The sequence below is a fragment of the Neofelis nebulosa genome, chromosome 15, assembly GCF_028018385.1.
Source record: "Neofelis nebulosa isolate mNeoNeb1 chromosome 15, mNeoNeb1.pri, whole genome shotgun sequence".
NCBI classification, from domain to species: Eukaryota; Metazoa; Chordata; class Mammalia; order Carnivora; family Felidae; genus Neofelis; species Neofelis nebulosa.
Genome location: NC_080796.1, coordinates 24,459,989 through 24,480,575, shown reverse-complemented (window position 1 = coordinate 24,480,575; position 20,587 = coordinate 24,459,989). Strand labels below are relative to the sequence as shown.

Genomic DNA, 20,587 nt, shown 5'->3' with positions numbered 1-20,587 from the left:
GTCACATTAATGGTAGAGCACTAGTGAAGATCTGTACTGCTGTGCTGAAGTCTGTAGATCCACCTTGAATCCAACCTTCTAGATCCTATGAGGCCTAGTCCTGGTGTTCCCCCATGAAGTCATTGTCCTGATTCTTCCACCTATCTTAAATGTATACAAACCCAATGAAAATTCTCCAATTCTAAGCCTTTGATGATAGTTAGAATTAATGCTCTGTTTAAGGAGGAGTCCTGGGAATGTGTGAATAGAATAACATCCAGGACAAGATTGAGAGTGTATTGGGTAATTTTCATCCTGGGGGAATCAGTAGTAACACTTCTTGGCCATATTTGATTTCCCGATCCAAGCTACTTTTATTGATTTATTTATTTCTGGTGAATACCAGAGATTGGCTCCACTTTATTTTTTTTATTAAATTTTTTTTAATGTTTATTTATTTTTGAGAGAGAGACAGAGTGTGAGTGGGGGAGGAGCAGAGAGAGAGGGAGACACAGAATCTGAAGCAGGCTCTGGGCTCTGAGCTGTCAGCACAGAGCTCGATACAGGGCTCGAACTCACAAACTGTGAGATCATGACCTGAGCTGAAGTCAGACGCTTACCAACTGAGCCACCCAGGCGCCCCTCCACTTTATCTTTTCATGCCTGTTACTTGTATTTTTTTTTCAAGTTTTATTTATTTACACAGAGAGAGTGCACACGTGTGAGTGTGGGAAAGGCCGAGAGAGAGGGAGAAAGAGAATCCCAAGCAGCTCTGCACTGTCAGCTCGGGGCTCAATTCAGGAACCATGACCTGACCCAGCCGTCAACCTGAGCTGAAATCAAGAGTCAGATAAAATCAAGAGTCAAATGTCTAACTGACTGAAGCACCCAGGTGCCCCGCCTGTTACTGGTATTAGTAATCATCATGTCCTTTCTTTCCTGGCCCATTGTGGTCTTATCCTTTTAAAATCTCTGCTCCTCAAAATAAATAAACAGACATTTAGGAGAAGAAAGCTGTTTTGAGTCTCCTTCGTTCCTTTTATTTTTGAGAGAGAGAGAGAGAAAGCGTGAGTGGTGGGGGGCGGGGGGGATGGTGCAGAGAGAGAGAAAAAATCCCAAGCCGGCTCCGCACTGCCAGCGTGGAGCCTGATGTAGGGCTCGAACCCATAGACCATGAGATCATGACCTGAGCCCAAGTTGGACGCTTAACTGACTGGGCTATTACCTTTTTTTTAAAAGTTTTTATGTATGTATGTATATACGTATGTGAACTCTATACCCAGTGCGGGGCTTGAACTCATGACTCTGAGATCAAGAGTTGCATGCTCTGTCTTTGTTTATGGAATATGTGACATAAGACATTAAACCCAGGTCTTAATGGAGATAGGTTAGGTAGAAATACCAAATAAATATAATCTCTACTTTTGAAAAAAAGATTAAAGTTCTTTTTTAGGGCATTTTATCGTATCAAGTGAAAGTAGGAAGGAGTGTGATGATGGGACAGAGGCTGGAACTGAACGGCTGTCTGTGAAGGTTGGTGTGGAGGATCTCATGTTACCAGTGTTGGTGTGAAAGGAGGATTTGAGATTTATTTTCTCCTTTTCACTCATTTCCTTGTCTTTCTTTTTTTTTTTTAACGTTTATTTTTGAGACAGAGAGAGACAGAGCATGAATGGGGGAGGGTCAGAGAGAGGGAGACACAGAATCAGAAACAGGCTCCAGGCTCTGAGCTGTCAACACAGAGCCCGATGCGGGGCTCGAACCCACGAACCGCAAGATCGTGACCTGAGCCGAAGTCGGCCGCTTAACCGACTGAGCCACCCAGGTGCCCCATTTCCTTGTTTTTCAAGGAAATTCTCTGGGGCCAGTTGAAAATAGAGGATGGCTTGGGGATGCTTACATGGCTACTGGTAGAAGGGGAAGGAGGAAGATAGAGAAATTGGAAGTTTTGGACATTTTGAGAGGAAGGAAGAAATATTCCTGTGGCTACTGACTTTTGCTTGGATGTCTTAGCCTTGAAGGATGAACATAAGTTTAAAAAAAAAATTTTTTTTTTAACGTTTATTCATTATTGAGAGCATGAGCAGGGGAGGGGCAGAGAGAGAGAGATACGGAATCTGAAGCAGGCTCTAGGCTCCAAGCTGTCAGCACAGAGCCCTACGCGGGGCTCTAACTCACAAACCGTGCGATCATGACCTGAGCCAAAGTCCACCGCCCAACCAACTGAGCCACCCAGGTGCCCCACATAAGTTTTTGTATATTCGAAATAATTTTTCTTCTAAGATTTTCTATGTGCTGACAGTTTTCATAGTCATAGTGCCGCGTATTGTTTGTTTCCTTTGTCTTCTGAGATTGTAGCGTAGTGCAAGTGCACTGGACTAAGAAGCCCTGAAATTTAACTTTAGGCAAATAAATGATTGACTTAGAGTCTGTTTTCTTGGTAAGTTAAGATCTAGTAATATTCTAGTATAGAATTGTGAGGTTAGATTATATAATACATGTACAAATACATTGTGAATTATGGAATTACAGAAAAGAATTGCTAAGGTTTGGCATTTGGTATCAAACTATGAAAGTGGTTCTTTGGTTTAGATGAGGTGTAACCACTCTTTATTTTTTTAAATGACTCTAGATTGTACCTTGCTTTTTTTTTTTTTAATTTTTTTTAACGTTTATTTATTTTTGAGACAGAGAGAGACAGAGCATGAACGGGGGAGGGTCAGAGAGAGGGAGACACAGAATCTGAAACAGGCTCCAGGCTCTGAGCTGTCAGCACAGAGCTCCACATGGGGCTCGAACTCATGGACTGCGAGATCACGACCTGAGCCAAAGTTGGAAGCTTAACCGACTGAGCCACCCAGGCGGCCCTGTACCTTGCTTTGATTATCTTGGTAATGATATGTTTTTAGTACTTAATCTTTGAAAGATTTGAATGTTTGGTTAGTTAGAACCAGAACTACTATGAGGCAGTTGAAACATTTTGTTGCAGCATAATGGAGTCAGTGTCAGTACCAAGATCTACATGGATTCAACAGTGTACTCACTGTTTTATTGAAGAGTTTTGAGATTATATTGTGTACTAGTCAGTAAATTTGGATGCTGTTTTTGAAGCAGGGAATACATACAAATATTATGGAATTTATAAATACGTTACTGATTAAAAATGTAACCTGAGAGTCAAACTGATTGTGATATCACCCTTGACAAATGTGTGCTTTATAAATTCAAAATAGTGGCATTTAAAAAATAGTTTTTTGTATGTGTTCTGCAGTGTTGATTTTTACTTATTTTTTTAAGGTTTATTTTTTGAATGAGAGAGCAAGGAGAGGGGCAGAGAGAGAGAGAGCTTGGGAGATAGAATCCCCAATGTGTGTTTGGGGGGGGGGGTCTCAATTCCATAACCATAACGTCATTCAAGACCTGAACCATAACCAAGAATTAGACAGTTAACCAAATGAACCACCCAGGTGCCCCTGCAGTGGTGGTTTTTACATGCAGTTAAATGACATAGATAACCCTTTGGCAAGCTTAAGGTTGTGCAGTATAATAATATCTGCCTTTAGTTTTTGGAGGTGGGTATGGAAAGGTCTTCACAAGAGCTCTTGGATTTTCTGTCTTCTTTTTTTGTTTTCTTTTTATGTTTTAATTTAGATAATGTCTGTTGGTCGATCTTCAAACATTCATGGCTTCCTTCCTTAACTTATGTTTCATGTATTGATGAGCTTGTGGAAGTAATCCTTTGTGTTTGATGTGTTTTTAAAATTTCTAGGAATTTTATATTTTACTTTCTTATGAGTACACGTCTTTTGCTATGTTTTTAGGCACTGTATTTTTAACCTGTAGGCTTTTAATTGGTCCGTTGTATATCTTCTGTTTTCCTCATTATACCTTTGTGATCTTTTAAATTATGAAACATATTTGTAATATATGTTTTCAAGAATTTTCTGCTAATTCTATTAACTGTCTTTTTGTTTCTCTAGAGTGGTTTTCCTCCTCTTTATGGGTCACAGTTTCCTACTGTTGTACATGTCTCGTAATTTTTTTTATTGGATAGTCGACATTATAAACTTGCCATTACTAAATGCTGGATTTTGCTTTCTTTCTCTACAGAGAGTATTGGACTTTGTTCTGGCAGTAAGTAAAGTTCCTTGCAGATCAGTTTGATCCTTTTGAGTATTATGTTTTTTAATTTAGTTAATTTTTTTGTAATTAAAGTTTTGTTTTGAGAAAATTGTAGATTCGCATGCAGTTGTTATAAATAAATTAATTTAAAATTGTTTTGAGGGTGGGTTATGAGGAGCCATTTTTCTAGAGCCAGTTTATTTCCACGCTAATGACTCTTCTGGGTTTTCTATTAAATACCCTGTGCTTTATCACTTCCTGGCCATTTTTAACTGATCTTGTAGAGTTTTACCCTGGGCACATAGGACTCGTATTCAACAACAGACCTGAGAACCCTGTGTAGATTTCTAGAATTCTTTTTCTTTGCGTCTGCTTCCTCTTTGGTGTCTTGCCCTATAAAGTCTTTCCCCTTTATCCTTACTGGACTTGGTGAGATTGGGGTGCTGTTTGGTTTCTCCTTTCTTTGGCTTGTGAAGCTTTCGGTGAAGGCAAAAAGCTGGGTCTGGGATAGGGTTCACTTCATTTGCTCCCCTTGCCTCAGAGATCTCAATACTGTGCTGCCTAGTGTCCAGTCCTCCTCCCCTTCTTGTTTTCTAAGTGTACATAGCAAGAGGGTAAGTCCACTTACAGTTAAGTTTTCACCTCAAGTACGGAGTGAGGGCATTGTGTTTCACATTGTCCTTTGGTCCATCCAAGGCTTTGTTTTGTTTTGTTTTGTTTGCTTTGGTTTACTTTGTCACATTTTTTTATTCTAAATTGAACTTCTTTTTCTTTTTTACACTTTGACATATCTGAAAATTGGACTATGTTTTATAGATTATAGAACTAAAAAAAAATTCCCGTTTGCTCCGTGGCAGTTGGATGTAGCTTCATGTGGTCATTTCATATAGACGTGTAAACATAAAAAAATGCCTGCCTCAAAACTTGACTAGGTTTCAGCAGATTGGAAGAAATTCTCTGAGACAATTGTGAATTAATTGTTTTATTCCCTATGAACTAAAAATTTGTATGTGGGAGTGAAGGGTGGAGGAGGTTCTGGGATGTGGTGAATTAGACATGTTTAGCAACATTCCTGAAGCTGGAGTCAGATGTAGGTTAGCTGGCTAAATGTAAACCTGACTTAAGATCCCAGTACCGGTAGGATTCTCTTAATAAATGTCACCTCACCAAAGTCAAGGAGAATACTGTGTGGAAAATCTGGATATCAGTAACTTAGTCAAAAGTGATTCAGAAAAGTTAGACTCTGAAGAATGAGAATTTTGTAGGAAAATTCTAATTATATGTATGTGTGTATTTTTTTTTCACAGTAGTGGTATCTGATAAAACTGAAGTCTAAAAGAGTGTTTTAGAGAAACGTAAATAAAATTACTATTCATTAGCAGAGTTGTTTCTTTTTTACTGGTATAATGTTACATCTTGTTGTTGATGACGTTCTTAGATCCTGTTGAATAAGAGATTTTATTACTTTTGCCATTTCATTTTTTATTCTCCTGACTTGGTGATTTATGTATGTCTTTGAATACATGTATCCTTGTGAAATATATTTTTTTGCGTGTTTTACATTTATATAAATTGCATTATGCCACAGATCTCCTTTTCATTTCTATTTTCACTTGACAAAGCATCTAGCCATGCCTCCATGTATCTTTGGTTCATTCCTTCTGACTGTTGCATGAAATTTTATAGTTTTGCTTCTTTATTGTAGTTATTATGAGCATTAGGGCTTCTTCTAATTCCCTGCTGTCATAAGTGTGTGGCTTGTTTCAAGTGTCCTCATGCATGACTCTACACAGACATGCAGTCACACATAAGCATATGCACAACCACATATGTTTATGTAAGTACCTACGTCCATACGTGTATATGCATTTAAATACACATATTACATACATATAATCAAGTCTTTGCTATTTACATGTAATAGCATGCTATTTACATGTCTTTAGCTATTTACATGTAATCTCAGGAGTGGGGTTGCTTGGTCATAAATATATGAATACTCAGTCTAGGTTGCTTGCTAGAATATCTCTGCATGAAGATTCTTGTTTTTCATGTCTTACCTAACATACTTGGTATTCCAGTGTTCTAATACCTAATGGTGATGAATTGTTATTTTGTTGTGTTTTTTAGTATATGTATATATGTATATATATGTATATATACATATACATACACACATTTATCTATCTATCTATCTATCTATCTATCTATCTATCTATCTATCTATTTATTTATTTATTTATAACAGGGGAGGAGCAGAGAGAGAGGATGAGAGAGAATCCCAAGCAGGCTCTACACTGTTAGCGTAGAGCCTGATGTGGGGCTCGAAATCACAAACCATGAGATCATGACCTGAGCTGAAATCAAGAGTCAGACTCTGCTTAGTCAACTGAGCCACCCAGATGCCCCCTTTAAAATTTTTTTTTTAATGTTTATTTTTGAGAGAGGGAGAGACAGAGCATGAGCAGGGGAGGGGCAGAGAGAGAGGGAGACAACAGAATCTGAAACAGGCTCCAAGCTCCAACCTGTCAGCACAGAGCCTGATACAGGGCTCGAATCCATGAACCACAGGTATGACCTGAGCCAAAGTCGGATGCTTAACTGACTGAGCCACCCCGATACACGCCCCCCCTTGTTGTTGTCGTCGTCGTCGTCTTCTTCTTCTTCTTTTTTTTTTTTTTTTTTTTGCATTTCTTGATTACTACTGAGTTGGAACATTTTTTCATATACTAGGCAGTGTGTGAATTCTGTGAATTAGGAATTCACATTTTTTCCCATTTTTTTCTTTTAAGATTTTATTTGTTTATTATTTATTTATCTATTTGAGAGAGAGAGAGCTTGCGAGCGGGGGAGAGGGGCACAGGGAGAGAGAATTTTAAGCAGGCTCCACGGTCAGCATGGAGCCTGATGTGGGGCTCTATCTCACGGCCCTGGGATCATGACCTGAGCCTAAATCAAGAGTCAGACCCTCAGCAGGCTGAGTCACCCAGGTGCCCCTAAAGATTTAATTGAAAAAAAATTTTTTAAGGTTTATTTAGTTTTGAGAGATACAGGCAGAGTGGGAGTAGGGGAGGGGCAGAGAGAGAGGGAGACACAGAATCCGAACCAGGCTCCAGCCTCTGTGTGAGCTGTCAGCACAGAGCCCCATGTGGGGCTTGAACCTGCAGACCACAAGACCATGACCTGAGCTGAAACCAAGAGTTGGACACTTAACTGACTAAGCCACCCAAGTGCCCCTAAAGATTTTATTTTTAGGTACTCTCCACACTCAGCATGGGGCTCAGACTCACAACCCCAAGATGAAGAGTGACAAGCTCCACCGACTTAGCCAGCCAGACACCCTTCCTATTGGATTTCTGTCTTGATTTATAAGAGTTACTTGTGTTATGTGGTGTGGGAGGCATGAACAGTCCCAGCAGATCTTTAAGCCATGTTATTTTCCCCTCTTTTTGTGATGCCACTGTGTCAGGAGTCCATAAAGAGTTTGGGGGATCTATAAACATTTTTGGGGCATCTGTGTAACGTTTTTGAGGTTGTATAAAATTTTAGGTATCTGTAATGTCTGGCCTGGCTGCCAGTTCACATCCGTGCTATGCCCGTATTGTGTTCAGGGCTTTGAGCTCGTACTCCTTGATTGCTATAGATTGGCAGAGAGGAGGGTTTCTGAATGGATTGTTTACAGTTTTGCCCAAAACCCACTCTGAATATGTTCTTGCCCCTCAAAATTGGAAAGAGGTAGTGGTGTTTTGTTATTGTTAGAGTCTTTTCTGTGTTCTATTTCCTGTGATACTGCATCCCTTTCTTGGGAAGACAAATGGTTGGTCAGTCCTCATCTTCCTTTATTTTACCTATTTCTAGTAGGAATTCCTTGAAGTTTTTAGTTTGGGTGGACCACTCTTGTCAAGTTTCTATCACTGATACAGATTGTTCCATCATCTCTTTTCATATATTCTGCTATTTATTGAATGTTGCATACCGGGAATTGTACTGAGTACTTCATAGATATTTTGTTAATCAGTACAGTGATTGTGTGATGTAACTGTCATTCCAGTTATACAAATGAGAAAACAAGATTAGGTTTAACACTTGACTCAAAGTTAGAAAGTTGTAGGTCCGAATTTGGCTCAGGTCATGATCTCACAGTTTGTGAGTTCTATCCCCACATTGGGTTCTCTGCTGTCAGTGCAGAGCCACTTCAGATCCTCTGTTCCCCACTTTGTCTGTACTTCCCCCGCTTACTCTCTTTAACTCAAAAATAAAAATTAAAAAAAAAAGTTAGCTCTGGTAAAAAGAATGGAAACTTTCTTAATTCACACGTTACTCAGAAGCCATTCCTTAAATACTTCTGTTTAAACTCATCTGATGGTAATTTTTAGGTACTGCATACAACTTTTGGTATTGGAGGAACACACGATAGGACATGCATTGTAGTCCTGCTCTCTCTCTCTCTCTCTTTTTTTAAATAAACTAATGAATGCTAGAGCTCTCTGTGAAATAAACATACTGTAATTTCTTCCAGTTTACAGCTTAAAATCCATGATTCATTTTTCTCATAGCTAATATCTAATCCGTAGCAAACCAAAGATCTGCCTTCAGATTATATCAGAATTTGATCACTTCTCATCACCTTCACTGCTACTACCGTCATTTAATCCAGTGTCATTTCTCAGCTAAATTATTATAAGAGCTTTTAGTTTTACAATTGCTTTCCTTTAGTCTTCTTTCAATGTATAAGGTAGAGCGATCTGGTTTATCACTTTGTCACATTGGGCCATTCTGTTCTAAATTGTCCAGTAAATTCTTGTTTTATTCACTGTAAAATCCAAAGTCCTTAACATGTTTCAAGAGAGGTTTTTTTTTTTTTTTAATGTGTATTTACTTCTGAGAGAGAGACATACACAGGCAGAGTGCGAGCTGGGGAAGGGCAGAGAGAGAGGGAGACACAGAATCTGAAGTGGGCTCCAGGCTCTTAGCTGTCAGCACAGAGCCTGATGTGGGGCTCAAACCCATGAACTGCGAGATCATGACCTGAGCCAAAGTCGGATGCTTAACTGACTAAGCCACCCAGGTGCCCCCCCTCCCATTTAATTTAATTTAATTTAATTTAATTTAATTTAATTTAATTTATTGTTTTTTTTATATGGCCCCTTATTATTTCTCTGGCCTGATCTTTAGTATTTTCCCACTTGGTTATTCTACTCTACACTGACCACCTTGCTAGTCTGAACATATCAGGTATACTCCTGCCTCAGGGCATTTGTACTTGCTCTTACTTTTTGGTTGCTGTTTTTCCAGATTTCTGTGTAGATTGTTTCCCTCTTACTTTGAAATAGTTACTCAAATGTCAGCTTCTCATTGAGGCTTCTCTTACTATTCTGTCTAACCCAATCTAACATATCCTATCCTCCTCCCCTGCTTAATTTTTTCCTTATCTTTGTCTCTATCTAACCTTATCATATAAGGTCTACCTTATTTATCTTGTTTATTGTCTGTCTTTCCCACTAGATTATAGAACCATGAGGGGATTTTTGTTTATTCACTTCTTTGCCCTTGGTATCCAGAACAGTGTCTGGTATGTAGTCAGTACCTAATATGTAATTTGTTGAATGTATGAATGTTTAAAAATTTTGGAATTTCTGAGAAAGTATTGATAGGTATTTACAGTTGATTCTTCTATGTGCTGGGGCCAACTTTAAAATGTTCATTGGTGGCACTGATGGAAGTCTGGACTAAGGTCAGTCTCTTAAGACATTCTGCATCTTGCTTCTAAGCCTGAGTTAATGCAGCATAACAGATATGATGGTATTATTACTTAAATTTATAAACATACTTACTTTGGGAACAGAAAGGTCTTTTTCCCCAAATCTTTTTGTTGTTGTTGTTGTTGTTTATTTATTTTGAGAGGGAGCACATGCACGAGTGGGGAGGGGCAGAGAGAGAGAGAGAGGGAGAGGGAAAGAAATCCCAAGCAGGCTTCATGCTGTCAGTTCAGTGCCTGATGACGCATGGCTCAATCTCATGAATCCTGAGATCATGATTTGAGCTGAAATCATGAGTTAGATGCTTAATCGACTGAGCTACCCAGGTGCTCCATTTTTCCCCAAATTTTAAACATGATTTATTAGAAGAGCTGTTTAAAAAGTTGGTATGTGGGTTTGGACTCTTTTTTTCGGCTCAAGTTACCATCTCATGGTTCTTGGGATGGAGACCTGTGTCAGGCTCTATGCTGACAGCACACAGAGCCTGCCTGGGATTTTCTGTCTAACTCTCTCTCTGCCCCTTCCCCCACTTGTGTGCACTTGCTCACTCTCTTTCTCAAGATAAGTAAATAACATTAAAAAAAAAATTCTGCTCTATGAAACCCACTGTTAAGAAACGGAAGTATTAGCCACAGATTGGGAAAATATATTTGTAAAAGACATATCTCATAAAGAACTTTTATTTAAAATATACAAAGAATTGAGGTGCCTGGGTGGCTCAGTCGGTTAAGCGGCCGACTTCGGCTCAGGTCACGATCTCGCGGTCCGTGAGTTCAAGCCCCGCATCAGGCTCTGTGCTGACAGCTCAGAGCCTGGAGCCTGTTTCAGATTCTGTGTCTCCCTCTCTCTGACCCTCCCCCATTCATGCTCTGTCTCTCTCTGTCTCAAAAATAAATAAACGTTAAAAAAAAAATTAAAAAAAAAATATATACAAAGAACTCTTAAAAATAATAAGATTTAAAAAATGGACCAGGGTCGCCTGGGTGGCGCAGTCGGTTAAGCGTCCGACTTCAGCCAGGTCACGATCTCGCGGTCCGTGAGTTCGAGCCCCGCGTCAGGCTCTGGGCTGATGGCTCAGAGCCTGGAGCCTGTTTCCGATTCTGTGTCTCCCTCTCTCTCTGCCCCTCCCCCATTCATGCTCTGTCTCTCTCTGTCCCAAAAATAAATAAAAAACGTTGAAAAAAAAAAATTAAAAAAAAAAAAATGGACCAAAGACCTCAACAGACACCTCACCAAAAAAGACACATAGTATGGAAACCAATTTGACAATGAATTTCATATTAAAAAAAAATACATAGATGGCAAATAAGCATATGAAAAGATGCTCTACATCATATGTCATCAGGGAAATGCAAATCAAAACCACAAGGTGTCACTATATACCTATTAGAATGGCTAAAACTTAGAGGCCTGACAACACCAAATGCGAGGAGGTTATAGAGCAACAGGAACTCTTATTCTTTGCTGGTAGGAATGAAAAAATGGTGTAGCCACTTTGGAAGACAGTTGGGTGATTTCTTATAAAACTAAACATATTCTTGCCGTATAATTTAACTAGGCACCCATTGATATTTACCCAAAGGAGTTAAAAGCTTATGTAGACACAAAAACCTGCACTTGAATGCTTATAACAGCTATATTTATAGATGCCAAATCTTGGATGCAACCAAGATGTCCTTCAGTAGATGAATGGATAAGTAAACTGTGGTACGTCCAGACAGTGGAATATTATTCAGCGTTAAAAAGAAATGAGCTATCAAACCTTGAAAAGACGTGGAGAAATCCGAAAGCCATATTACAAAGCAGAAGAAGCCAATCTGAAAACGCTACAATACTGTATGATCCCAAATATGATATTCTGGAACAGACAAAACTGTGGAGGCAAGATAAAGATCAGTGATTGTGGATGAGGAGAGAGAGATGAATAGGCAGAGCAAAGAGGATTTTTAGGAGAGTGAGAAATAATCTGTATTATAATGATGAATATATGTCATTATACTTGTGTTCAAACCCATAGAATGTACAACATGAAGAGTGAACCATAAGGTAAACTGTGGACTTTGTTGATTTTGATGTGTCAGTTTAAATTCATCCCTGGGGGGCTGGTGGCGGGGGTTGGGGGAGCGTACTATTCTGGTGAGTGATGTTGATAATGGCAAAGGCTGTGCATGTGTTTGGGTCAGAGAATATATGGCAAATCTCTGTACCTACCTGTTAATTTTGTTACAAACCTAAAACTGCTAAAAAAAAAAATAAAGTCTTTAAAAAAAGGAGAGGGCATAAACGTACCTTCCACTCTGGGTTTTGAGCCTTAAGACATCTGCCTCAGCCGCCAGTGACCAACTGTACTTGTGAAGTAAAATCTGTCCTTTCCACATCTGCTCTTCAAAACCCTTCATCCACAACTGGGATCAGCATACACAGTGCATCCACACGCTCTTGGGAGGAACCCCCAACCCTGTTTTCTTAACTCCATCAAACAGGAGCAAGATGGACTTGGTTTCAAAAGAGAAATGACCAAATCCCCGCATTTAGGAGAGCTCTTTTTTCTCATTCTAGCAGAGAGGCTGACAAAACCAGTGCCATTTAAGCCAACACACTGTATGTGGTGAAACTCTGAGCAGGTGCAATGTTCTGATTTTATAACTTTTTTTTTTATATGGTTTCACATTCTTTTTTTAAAAAACAAAATTTTTTTTAACGTTTATTTATTTTTGAGACAGACAGAGAGAGAGTATGAACGAGGAGGGGCAGAGAGAGAGGGAGACACAGAATCAGAAGCAGGCTCCAGGCTCTGGGCCATCAGCCCAGAGCCCGACGCGGGGCTCGAACTCACGGACCGCGAGATCATGACCTGAGCCGAAGTCGGATGCTCAACCGACTGAGCCACCCAGGCGCCCCTATATGGTTTCACATTCTAAGATAGTAGTTATGCCCAGGAAATTTTTCTTGAAGAAGTGGGTGAATTTTCATTTTATAATTTAAATGTCATGTATTGTCAGTAGGGATCTGATTTGTATGCCAGTAACAGAAAACTTGATAAATACTGCCTTAAACAAGTGAGAATTTACTTTTCTTATGTAATGTGAAGTCCAGAGATAGGCAATCCATAGATGATGAGCTTGCTCAAGGATGTCATCAAGGAACAGTATCCTATTTTTCTAGCTTGCCATTTTTTGTCTTCTTGGTCAGAAGATAGCTGTTGTATCTCTAGAGACGTTATCAGAGGTTTCGGAAGGAAAAAGAGGCAAGGATAAAGGGACATCTCATTTTACAAGACTTTGTCTTTTTCTGGTAGATAGTGTGGCCTCTCAGATTGATAACTGCCTTTTGTGAGCCAGAACTCTGTGGTTATGTTGGTACGACTTGGTATTTAACTTGCAGTATCCAGAATTAATATAGAATAGTGGAGTGGTTAAGAGCATGGAGCTAAGTTTGAAAATTGTTACTTCCTAACTGTATGACGTCAACATCTTTGTGCCTTGATTTCCTCATTAAATAGGTCTAGTAATATGTACCTACCAACACTTTTGTTGAAAAAATTACGAGTTAATATTATTTTAATGGATACCATTTGTACTTTGTAAGTATTAGCTATAATTACCATCTTCCTCATCTAGAAGAGTTATTGATAATGGAATTGTAAGTTTGCCACTCAGGAAACTAGTGTTTTTTTGTTTTTGTTTTTTTGAAATAGGAAGTAAAACAGCATTTGAGTTAGGTGCTTTTGAGTATAGGGATGATTGTGAATGGTAGTAGAACTCCTAAGGACTCTAGTGACTGCATTGCATTATTAAAAATTAAAAAGTATTGGGGCCATTTTAATTTACTCATTTAATTGCACTTAGATCTTGGTGACTTAGACCTATCTTGAACAAATTGTCATTTTACCACCAATCCCTTAAAGTACCTTCAACTCAACAGAAATTCTGTTTCATTGATAGAATGTTTGAAGTCTTAGCTATATATTGAAATACGATTTTGTTGGTATTGTTACTAGCCTTGTCAATTTGTAATCACTCTGCTGGAAAAAATGTGTCAATTATTTTCCTATTTTCTTTTTAGCCCTATCTGCTTTGATATGATTGAGGAAGCATACATGACGAAATGTGGCCACAGCTTTTGGTAAGATGATTTCATTTAGCAAAATTGTCTTGATTTTTAACTTGTGTGTAAATGTAGCCAGCAAGAAGTTATGTTTTTAAAATAATTTTGGTTATTTTGTAATTTCTTTGATTGATATATTTTTACAGGTTCAACAGCTCAAGTCAGTAAGCATATGGTTGGTGCGCAATTTTTGTGAAATTCACTATTCGTAAATTTCACTATTTGTAATTGTGAAATTGCTATTTCACAATTTTACTATTTACAAATTTACTATTTGTAATTGCAAAATTTACTATTGCCTTTATAGATGGATTTTAAGACTTTTGGGTTGATTGCTACAGAGCTTTGATTACCGTTTTAGAAAATTGGGGTTGTTGGATAATTAGGTTGAAGCATGAAGCACCTTTAACTCATTTTGGGGATAGGTGTGAGGCCCAGGAAAGGAGGTTAGAAAGTCATTCGAAAAGGATCTAGGGGATTAAAAAGATCTGTGTTTTCTATTTTAACATTTTACTCAGTGTTATCTTTAGTTGCTTTGTCTTGTATATATGTCACATTCATCTGTATATTGAAAAACGTTTTAGTGGGGGTAAAATACACATAACATAAATTTTACCATCTCAACCATTTTTAAGTTGAGTACTGTTAAGTTTGTTCACATTGTTGTGCAATTAATCTCCAGAACTTTGTTATTTTGCAAAGCTGAAACTATACCCTTACTTGAAGGGTTTCTCCCCTTCCCCTACCTAGCCTCTGTCAGTCACCATTTTACTTTGTTTCTGTGAATTTGACTATTCTAGATACTTCATGTAAGTGGCATCAAATAGTATTTGTATTTTTGTGACTTGCTTATTTCACCTAGCATCATGTCCTCAAGTTTCATCCTTATAGTATATGTCAGTTTCCTCCCTTTTTAAGGCTGAATAGTATTCCATTGTGTGTATATATTATATTTTATTTGTTTATTCATCTGTTAATGAACACTTGATTGCCTTCACCCTCTAATTCTTGTTAAGAGTGGTGCTTTGAACATTGGTATATAAATATCTCCTTGAGATCCTGGTTTCAGTTCTTTTGGGTATATACCCAGAAACAGAATTACTGTATCATTGGGTAGTTCTGTGTTTAATTTTTTGAGGAACCTCCATACTGTTTTCCATAGCTGCTATACCATTTTATATTTCCCCTAGCAGTACACAAGAGTTCCAATTTTTCAACATTCTAGCCAACACTTGTCATTTCTGTTTTTTTTTTTTCCTTTAACAGTAGCTATCCTAATGGGTATGTAATCTGTGTATGTTTAATTCCTTTTACTTATTTTTTCGTGTAAAAAAATTTTTTTTTAATGTTTGTTTATTTTTGGGGGGGTGGGGCAGAGAGAGAGAGAGGGAGACACAGAATCTGAAGCAGGCTACAGGCTTTGAGCTGTCAGCACAGAGCCCGATGTGGGGCTTGAACTCAAGATCCATGAGATCATGACCTGAGCTAAAGGTCTAACTGAATGAGCCACCCAGGTGGCCCTTTTATGTGCTTTTTTGATTGGAGATGGTGTATTCTATTTCTAGTCAATCATCTCCATAAATTTATGCTGTTGATGTAATATTTTTGGCTTAGTATTTCTGTTGTGTTCTAATAGTCCCTATATTCTAATTCATGTTGAAGTTAGACTCCTGATTTTATTCTGAAATAGAGTACAGTATCTGGTATATTGATATTCATTAGTCAGGGTGTCATTTTGTAAGTACTTTAGGTTGATTGGGAGCATGATGCATCACTGATAGGTGAATCCAATCTGCCAGTCATTTAAAAAGAAGTTTAGAATAAAAATAGCTTTCTTGGCTTGGACGGTTTTTTATTGAAATACAAGTTACTAAAATAGGCCATATGTACTCTTGGTTAAAAAACAACTTTTATTGTCCAGAAAGATGTACATAAAATGTAAATGTCACCATTTTTCAAGCCTTATTTGTATACCTTCTCGTAAGTTATCACCAGTAAGGAGTGATGGTGTATTCTTTCAGAATTTTTTTTTGCCGGTTTTTAAATAAAGGCCATCTTTCCTTAAATAGTTTTGATTTCCTGGTATATCATTGCATTGACATTATTACCGTTCATGAATCACTTTCTGCGCTATATTGCTACTGAAATTTCTGGTCACATGTGTCTTGCTTTTAGGTTGATACATGTATGGTCTTAGTCTTTTAAGGCTGATTGTTTAACAGTAGTGTTTTCTTTGGTTCATTAATTGATCCAGCACTGTAGCATTCCATACGAAACCATGTATGTCCCTTCGGGACTTTGGGGTTTCATTTCTGGAAAATTGGATGATTCAGATTAGGCTTTCTCAACCTTTGGTAGTATTGACATATTGGACTGGATAATTCCTTGTTGTGGCTGATTACCCTGGGTATTGTTGATTGTTTAGCATTATCCTGGCCTCTACCCAGTAGCAGTCCCTTTTCCCACAAGTGTGACAACCAAAAATGTCTCCAGACATTGTCAGATATCATGTAAGGGACAAGATTGCCCTCAGGTGAGAACTGATACAGAGCTAAAACACCAGGGTCTTGAAGTTGGTAAACCAGGATTCTGGTTCTGGCTCTAAAACTTACCTTTGTCTGGTGACTCAACCTGTCTCTTCTGCTGCTGCTCTCCTTCTTCCCCCTTCTCTTCCTACCGCTTCACCTCCTTTTCTTTCATAGTGTTGAAGGTGTGACGTTTGATCCAAATTATAAAGTGAGGACTTAGGGGTGCCTGGGTGGCTCAGTTGGTTAAGGGTCAGACTTTGGTTCAGGTCATGATCTCAGCGGTGAGTTCGAGTCCCGTGTTGGGCTCTGTGCTGACAGCTCAGGGCCTGGATCCTGCCTCAGATTCTGTCTCCTCTCTCTCTACCCCACCCTGCTTGCACACTGTCTCTCTCTATCTCTCTCAAAAATAAATTAACATTGGGGTATCTGGGTGGCTCAGTTGGTTAAGCACCCGACTTTTGCTCAGGTCATAAAAAAAATAAAATGAGGATTTAATTTTTCCTAACTGCCCTCCTCTTTTATATTTCCTGTGGTATATCTTTATGTGTGTGTGTGTGTGTTTAAATTTCTTTTTCTTTCTTTTTTTTTTTTTTTTTTTACCATTTTACTTAATTTATTTTTTAAAATTTACATCCAAATTAGTTAGCATATAGTGCAACAGTGATTTCAGCTGTAGATTCTTTAATGCTCCTTACCCATTTAGCCCATCCCCCCTCCCACAACCCCTCCAGTAACCCTCTGGTCTCCATATTTAAGGGTCTCTTATGTTTTTGTCCCCCTCCCTGTTTTTATATTATTTTTGCTTCCCTTATGTTCATCTGTTTTGTATCTTAAGTCCTCATATGAGTGAAGTCATATGATATTTGTCTTTCTCTGACTAATTTCACTTAGCATAATACCCTCTAGTTCCATCCACGTAGTTGCAAATGGCAAGATTTCATTCTTTTTGATTGCCATGTAATACTCTATTGTATATATATACCACATCTTCTTTATCCATTTATCCACTGATGGACATTTGGGCTCTTTCCATACTTTGGCTGTTGTTGATAGTGCTGCTGTAAACATTGGGGTGCATGTGTCCCTTTGAAACAGCGTACCTGTATCACTTGGATAAATACCTAGTAGTGCAATTCCTGGGTTGTAGGGTAGTTCTGTTTTTAATTTTTTGAGGAACCTCCATACTGTTTTCCAGAGTGGCTGCACCAGCTTGCATTCCCACCAACAATGCAAAAGAAATCCTCTTTCTTCGCATCCTCACCAACATCTGTTGTTGCCTGAGTTGTTAATGTTAGTCATCCTGACGGGTGTGAGGTGGTATCTCATTGTGGGTTTGATTTGTATTTCGCTGATGATGAGTGAAGTTGAGCATTTTTTCATGTGTCATTTGGCCATCTGGATGTCTTCTTTGGAGAAGTATCTATTCATGTCTTTTGCCCATTTCTTCACTGGATTATCTGTTTTTTGGGTGTTGAGTTTGATAAGTTTTCTATAGATTTTGGATACTAACCCTTTACCCGATATGTCGTTTGCAACTATCTTCTCCCATTCCGTCAGTTGCCTTTTAGTTTTGTTGATTGTTTCCGTTGCTGTGCGGAAGGTTTTTATTTTGATGAGGTCCCAATAGTTCATTTTTGCTTTTGTTTCCCTTGCCTCCGGAGATGTGTTGAGTAAGAAGTTGCTGAGGCCGAGGTCAAAGAGGTTTTTGCCTGCTTTCTCCTCGAGGATTTTGATGGCTTCCTGTCTTACGGCCTTCATCCAGTTTGAGTTTATTTTTATGTATGGTGTAAGAAACTGGTCCAGGTTCATTTTTCTGCATGTCGCTGTCCAGTTTTTGCTGTGGCATTTTAAAAGGACGTTGCAGAGTCTGCTAAATCGGTACAATAATTCACTAAGTTGTAAAGTGTAATAAATTACTGATTGACTTTATAATTAAATAAACCTGGCCTTTTCATTGAGTCCTATAATCTTCATGGTGTGTCCTTACATCATTGTTGGAAAACCCCATTGATTTCGTAAGTATCTGTTTTTCCCTTCAAATAAAAATAGTTTTAAGTTTAGATCCTTGTTATAACTCAAGTTCTGTTGTAACCTGATATGAAGGTGTTTTAAAATACCTACCAGAGAACAGGTTTTGGTAGAATAGAGACTATAAGGTTGGCAGGAACTAAGAAACTTGGAGGCCAGCAGTCCTGTTGTCAGGGTTACAAAACTGTAAGGCATTTTGTACTTTTGTTTAACTTTTTTAATTTTTTAATTTTTTTTATTTTTGAGAGAGAGAGAGAGACAGAGCATGAACGGGGGAGGGTCAGAGAGAGAGGGAGACACAGAATCCGAAACAGGCTCCAGGCTCCGAGCTGTCAGCGCAGAGCCTGATGCAGGGCTCGAACTCACGGACCGAGAGATCATGACCTGAGCCGAAGTCGGCCGCTTAACCAACTGAGCCACCCAGGCGCCCCTGTACTTTTGTTTAAAGCAAAAGCTCATTATTTATCCTATTCTATCATGTAATGCGGTGGAACTTCAATCATTAACAGTAGCCCGTTGGATCAACTCCTTGCTAACTTAACCTTGGCTGGTAATCTGGAGCCAAGCGGTATTGCTGTTTCCAGACTTCATCCAAATTATTAACACTAAATCAGATTGGACCATGTGAACTGTTGATCCTTTATCCCACTTATAAATGGTAACTCTTTCCTAGTAACAGGATGGAGACACTATTCCCGCGTGACAGTCAGTCTGTTATTAGCTGTTGTCTAACCAAACTTAATTGTATAATGAAAGAAATCTGGCTTCTTTGTGATGTAGAGATAAGGTTTGCTCCTTTTCTTTGGTGCCTCCAGCTTGTCCTCTGCACTTTGCTTCTCAGACCTCATGTCTACCAAGTTCTGATTTACTGTTTCATTTCATTACAAAGTAATTATAATAGCATTTCTCAGTGTTGTCATCTTTCAGCATATCTGCTTGTCTTTTGAGACTTTTGACTAATCCATCATTTTGCATCTTCTTGTTAGTCTTTTTTGTTTTTTTTCATTTTATTTATTATTTAAAAAAATTTTTTTAATGTTTATTTTTGAGAGAGAGAGAGAGCACGTGTGTGCATGTAGGTGGGGGAGGGGCAGAGAGAGAGGGAGACACAGAATCTGGCACAGGCTCTAGGCTCTGAGCTGTCAGCACAGAGCCCTACATGGGGCTCGAATTCATGGACCATGAGATCATGACCTGAGCTGAAGTTGGGTGCTTAACCGACTGAGCCACTCAGGCGCCTCTCATTTTAGAGAAAGAGAGAGTGGGGGAGGGGGCAGAGGGAGAGAGAGAGGGTCTTAAGCAGGTTCCATGCTCAGTGTGGAGCCTGATGTGGGGCTCCATCCCCAGGATCTTGGGATCATGACCTAAGCCGGAATCAAAAGAGTCAGACACTTCACTGGCTGAGCCACCCAGGTGCTCCTACTCTTTCTTTATACCTGGTTATTATATATGACGACTGGTACTGATTTGTCCTTGCTGTTTTTATAGTCCCCCCCCCTTTTTTTGAGAATTTTCTGATTATTCGTAGAATAACAGAATTATTAAAAAATTGCTCTGATTTTTTTTCTGTATGTACTCATCCCTATTTACAGAGAGAAAAAGATATTTATGATAAGGGCTCCATTTATCCTAGTGTCTACAATTACTTACAGAAAAATGAAGAGAAACCAGAAAGTTTTTGTGTGTTAGGGGTAGATGAATAGAGGGTTTGAGAAAACATTTGAAGAGGTCTTTGTATGGTTAAAGTGGCATAGTTTTCTGTACATTAGAGGCTGTTCCCAAATAAAAATTATGCTCCAAAAGTTTAAAAAAACAAGTATATTTATATCTTATAGATAGGTATATACTTAATAAATAGTAATCATACATCTATAGAGAAATGCTCATTTTATTAGACAAAAAAATTTTTAAATATTTGTTTTTGAGAGACAGAGAGAGACAGCATGAGCAGGGGAAGGGCAGAGAGAGAGGGAAACCCAGAATCAGAAGCAGGCTCCAGGCTCTGAGCTGTCAGCACAGAGCCCGATGTGGGGCTCAAACCCACAAACCATGAGATCATGACCT

At 38.7% G+C, this 20,587-nt stretch overlaps 1 protein-coding gene across 9 annotated transcripts in view; it reads left to right on the top strand.

The window, feature by feature from the left end:
* Positions 1-20,587, top strand: part of COP1 (COP1 E3 ubiquitin ligase) — a 259,333-nt gene that overhangs the window by 18,040 nt on the left and 220,706 nt on the right. For all 9 annotated transcript variants that reach the window (XR_009254573.1, XR_009254574.1, XM_058702418.1 and 6 more), the window contains exon 2: positions 13,926-13,985. Coding sequence is in view for 7 of the 9 variants with exons in the window: in XM_058702418.1 (XP_058558401.1) it covers positions 13,926-13,985 (60 nt within the window). In the remaining 2 variants the exon portion in view is untranslated. The remainder of the gene's footprint in view (positions 1-13,925; positions 13,986-20,587) is intronic.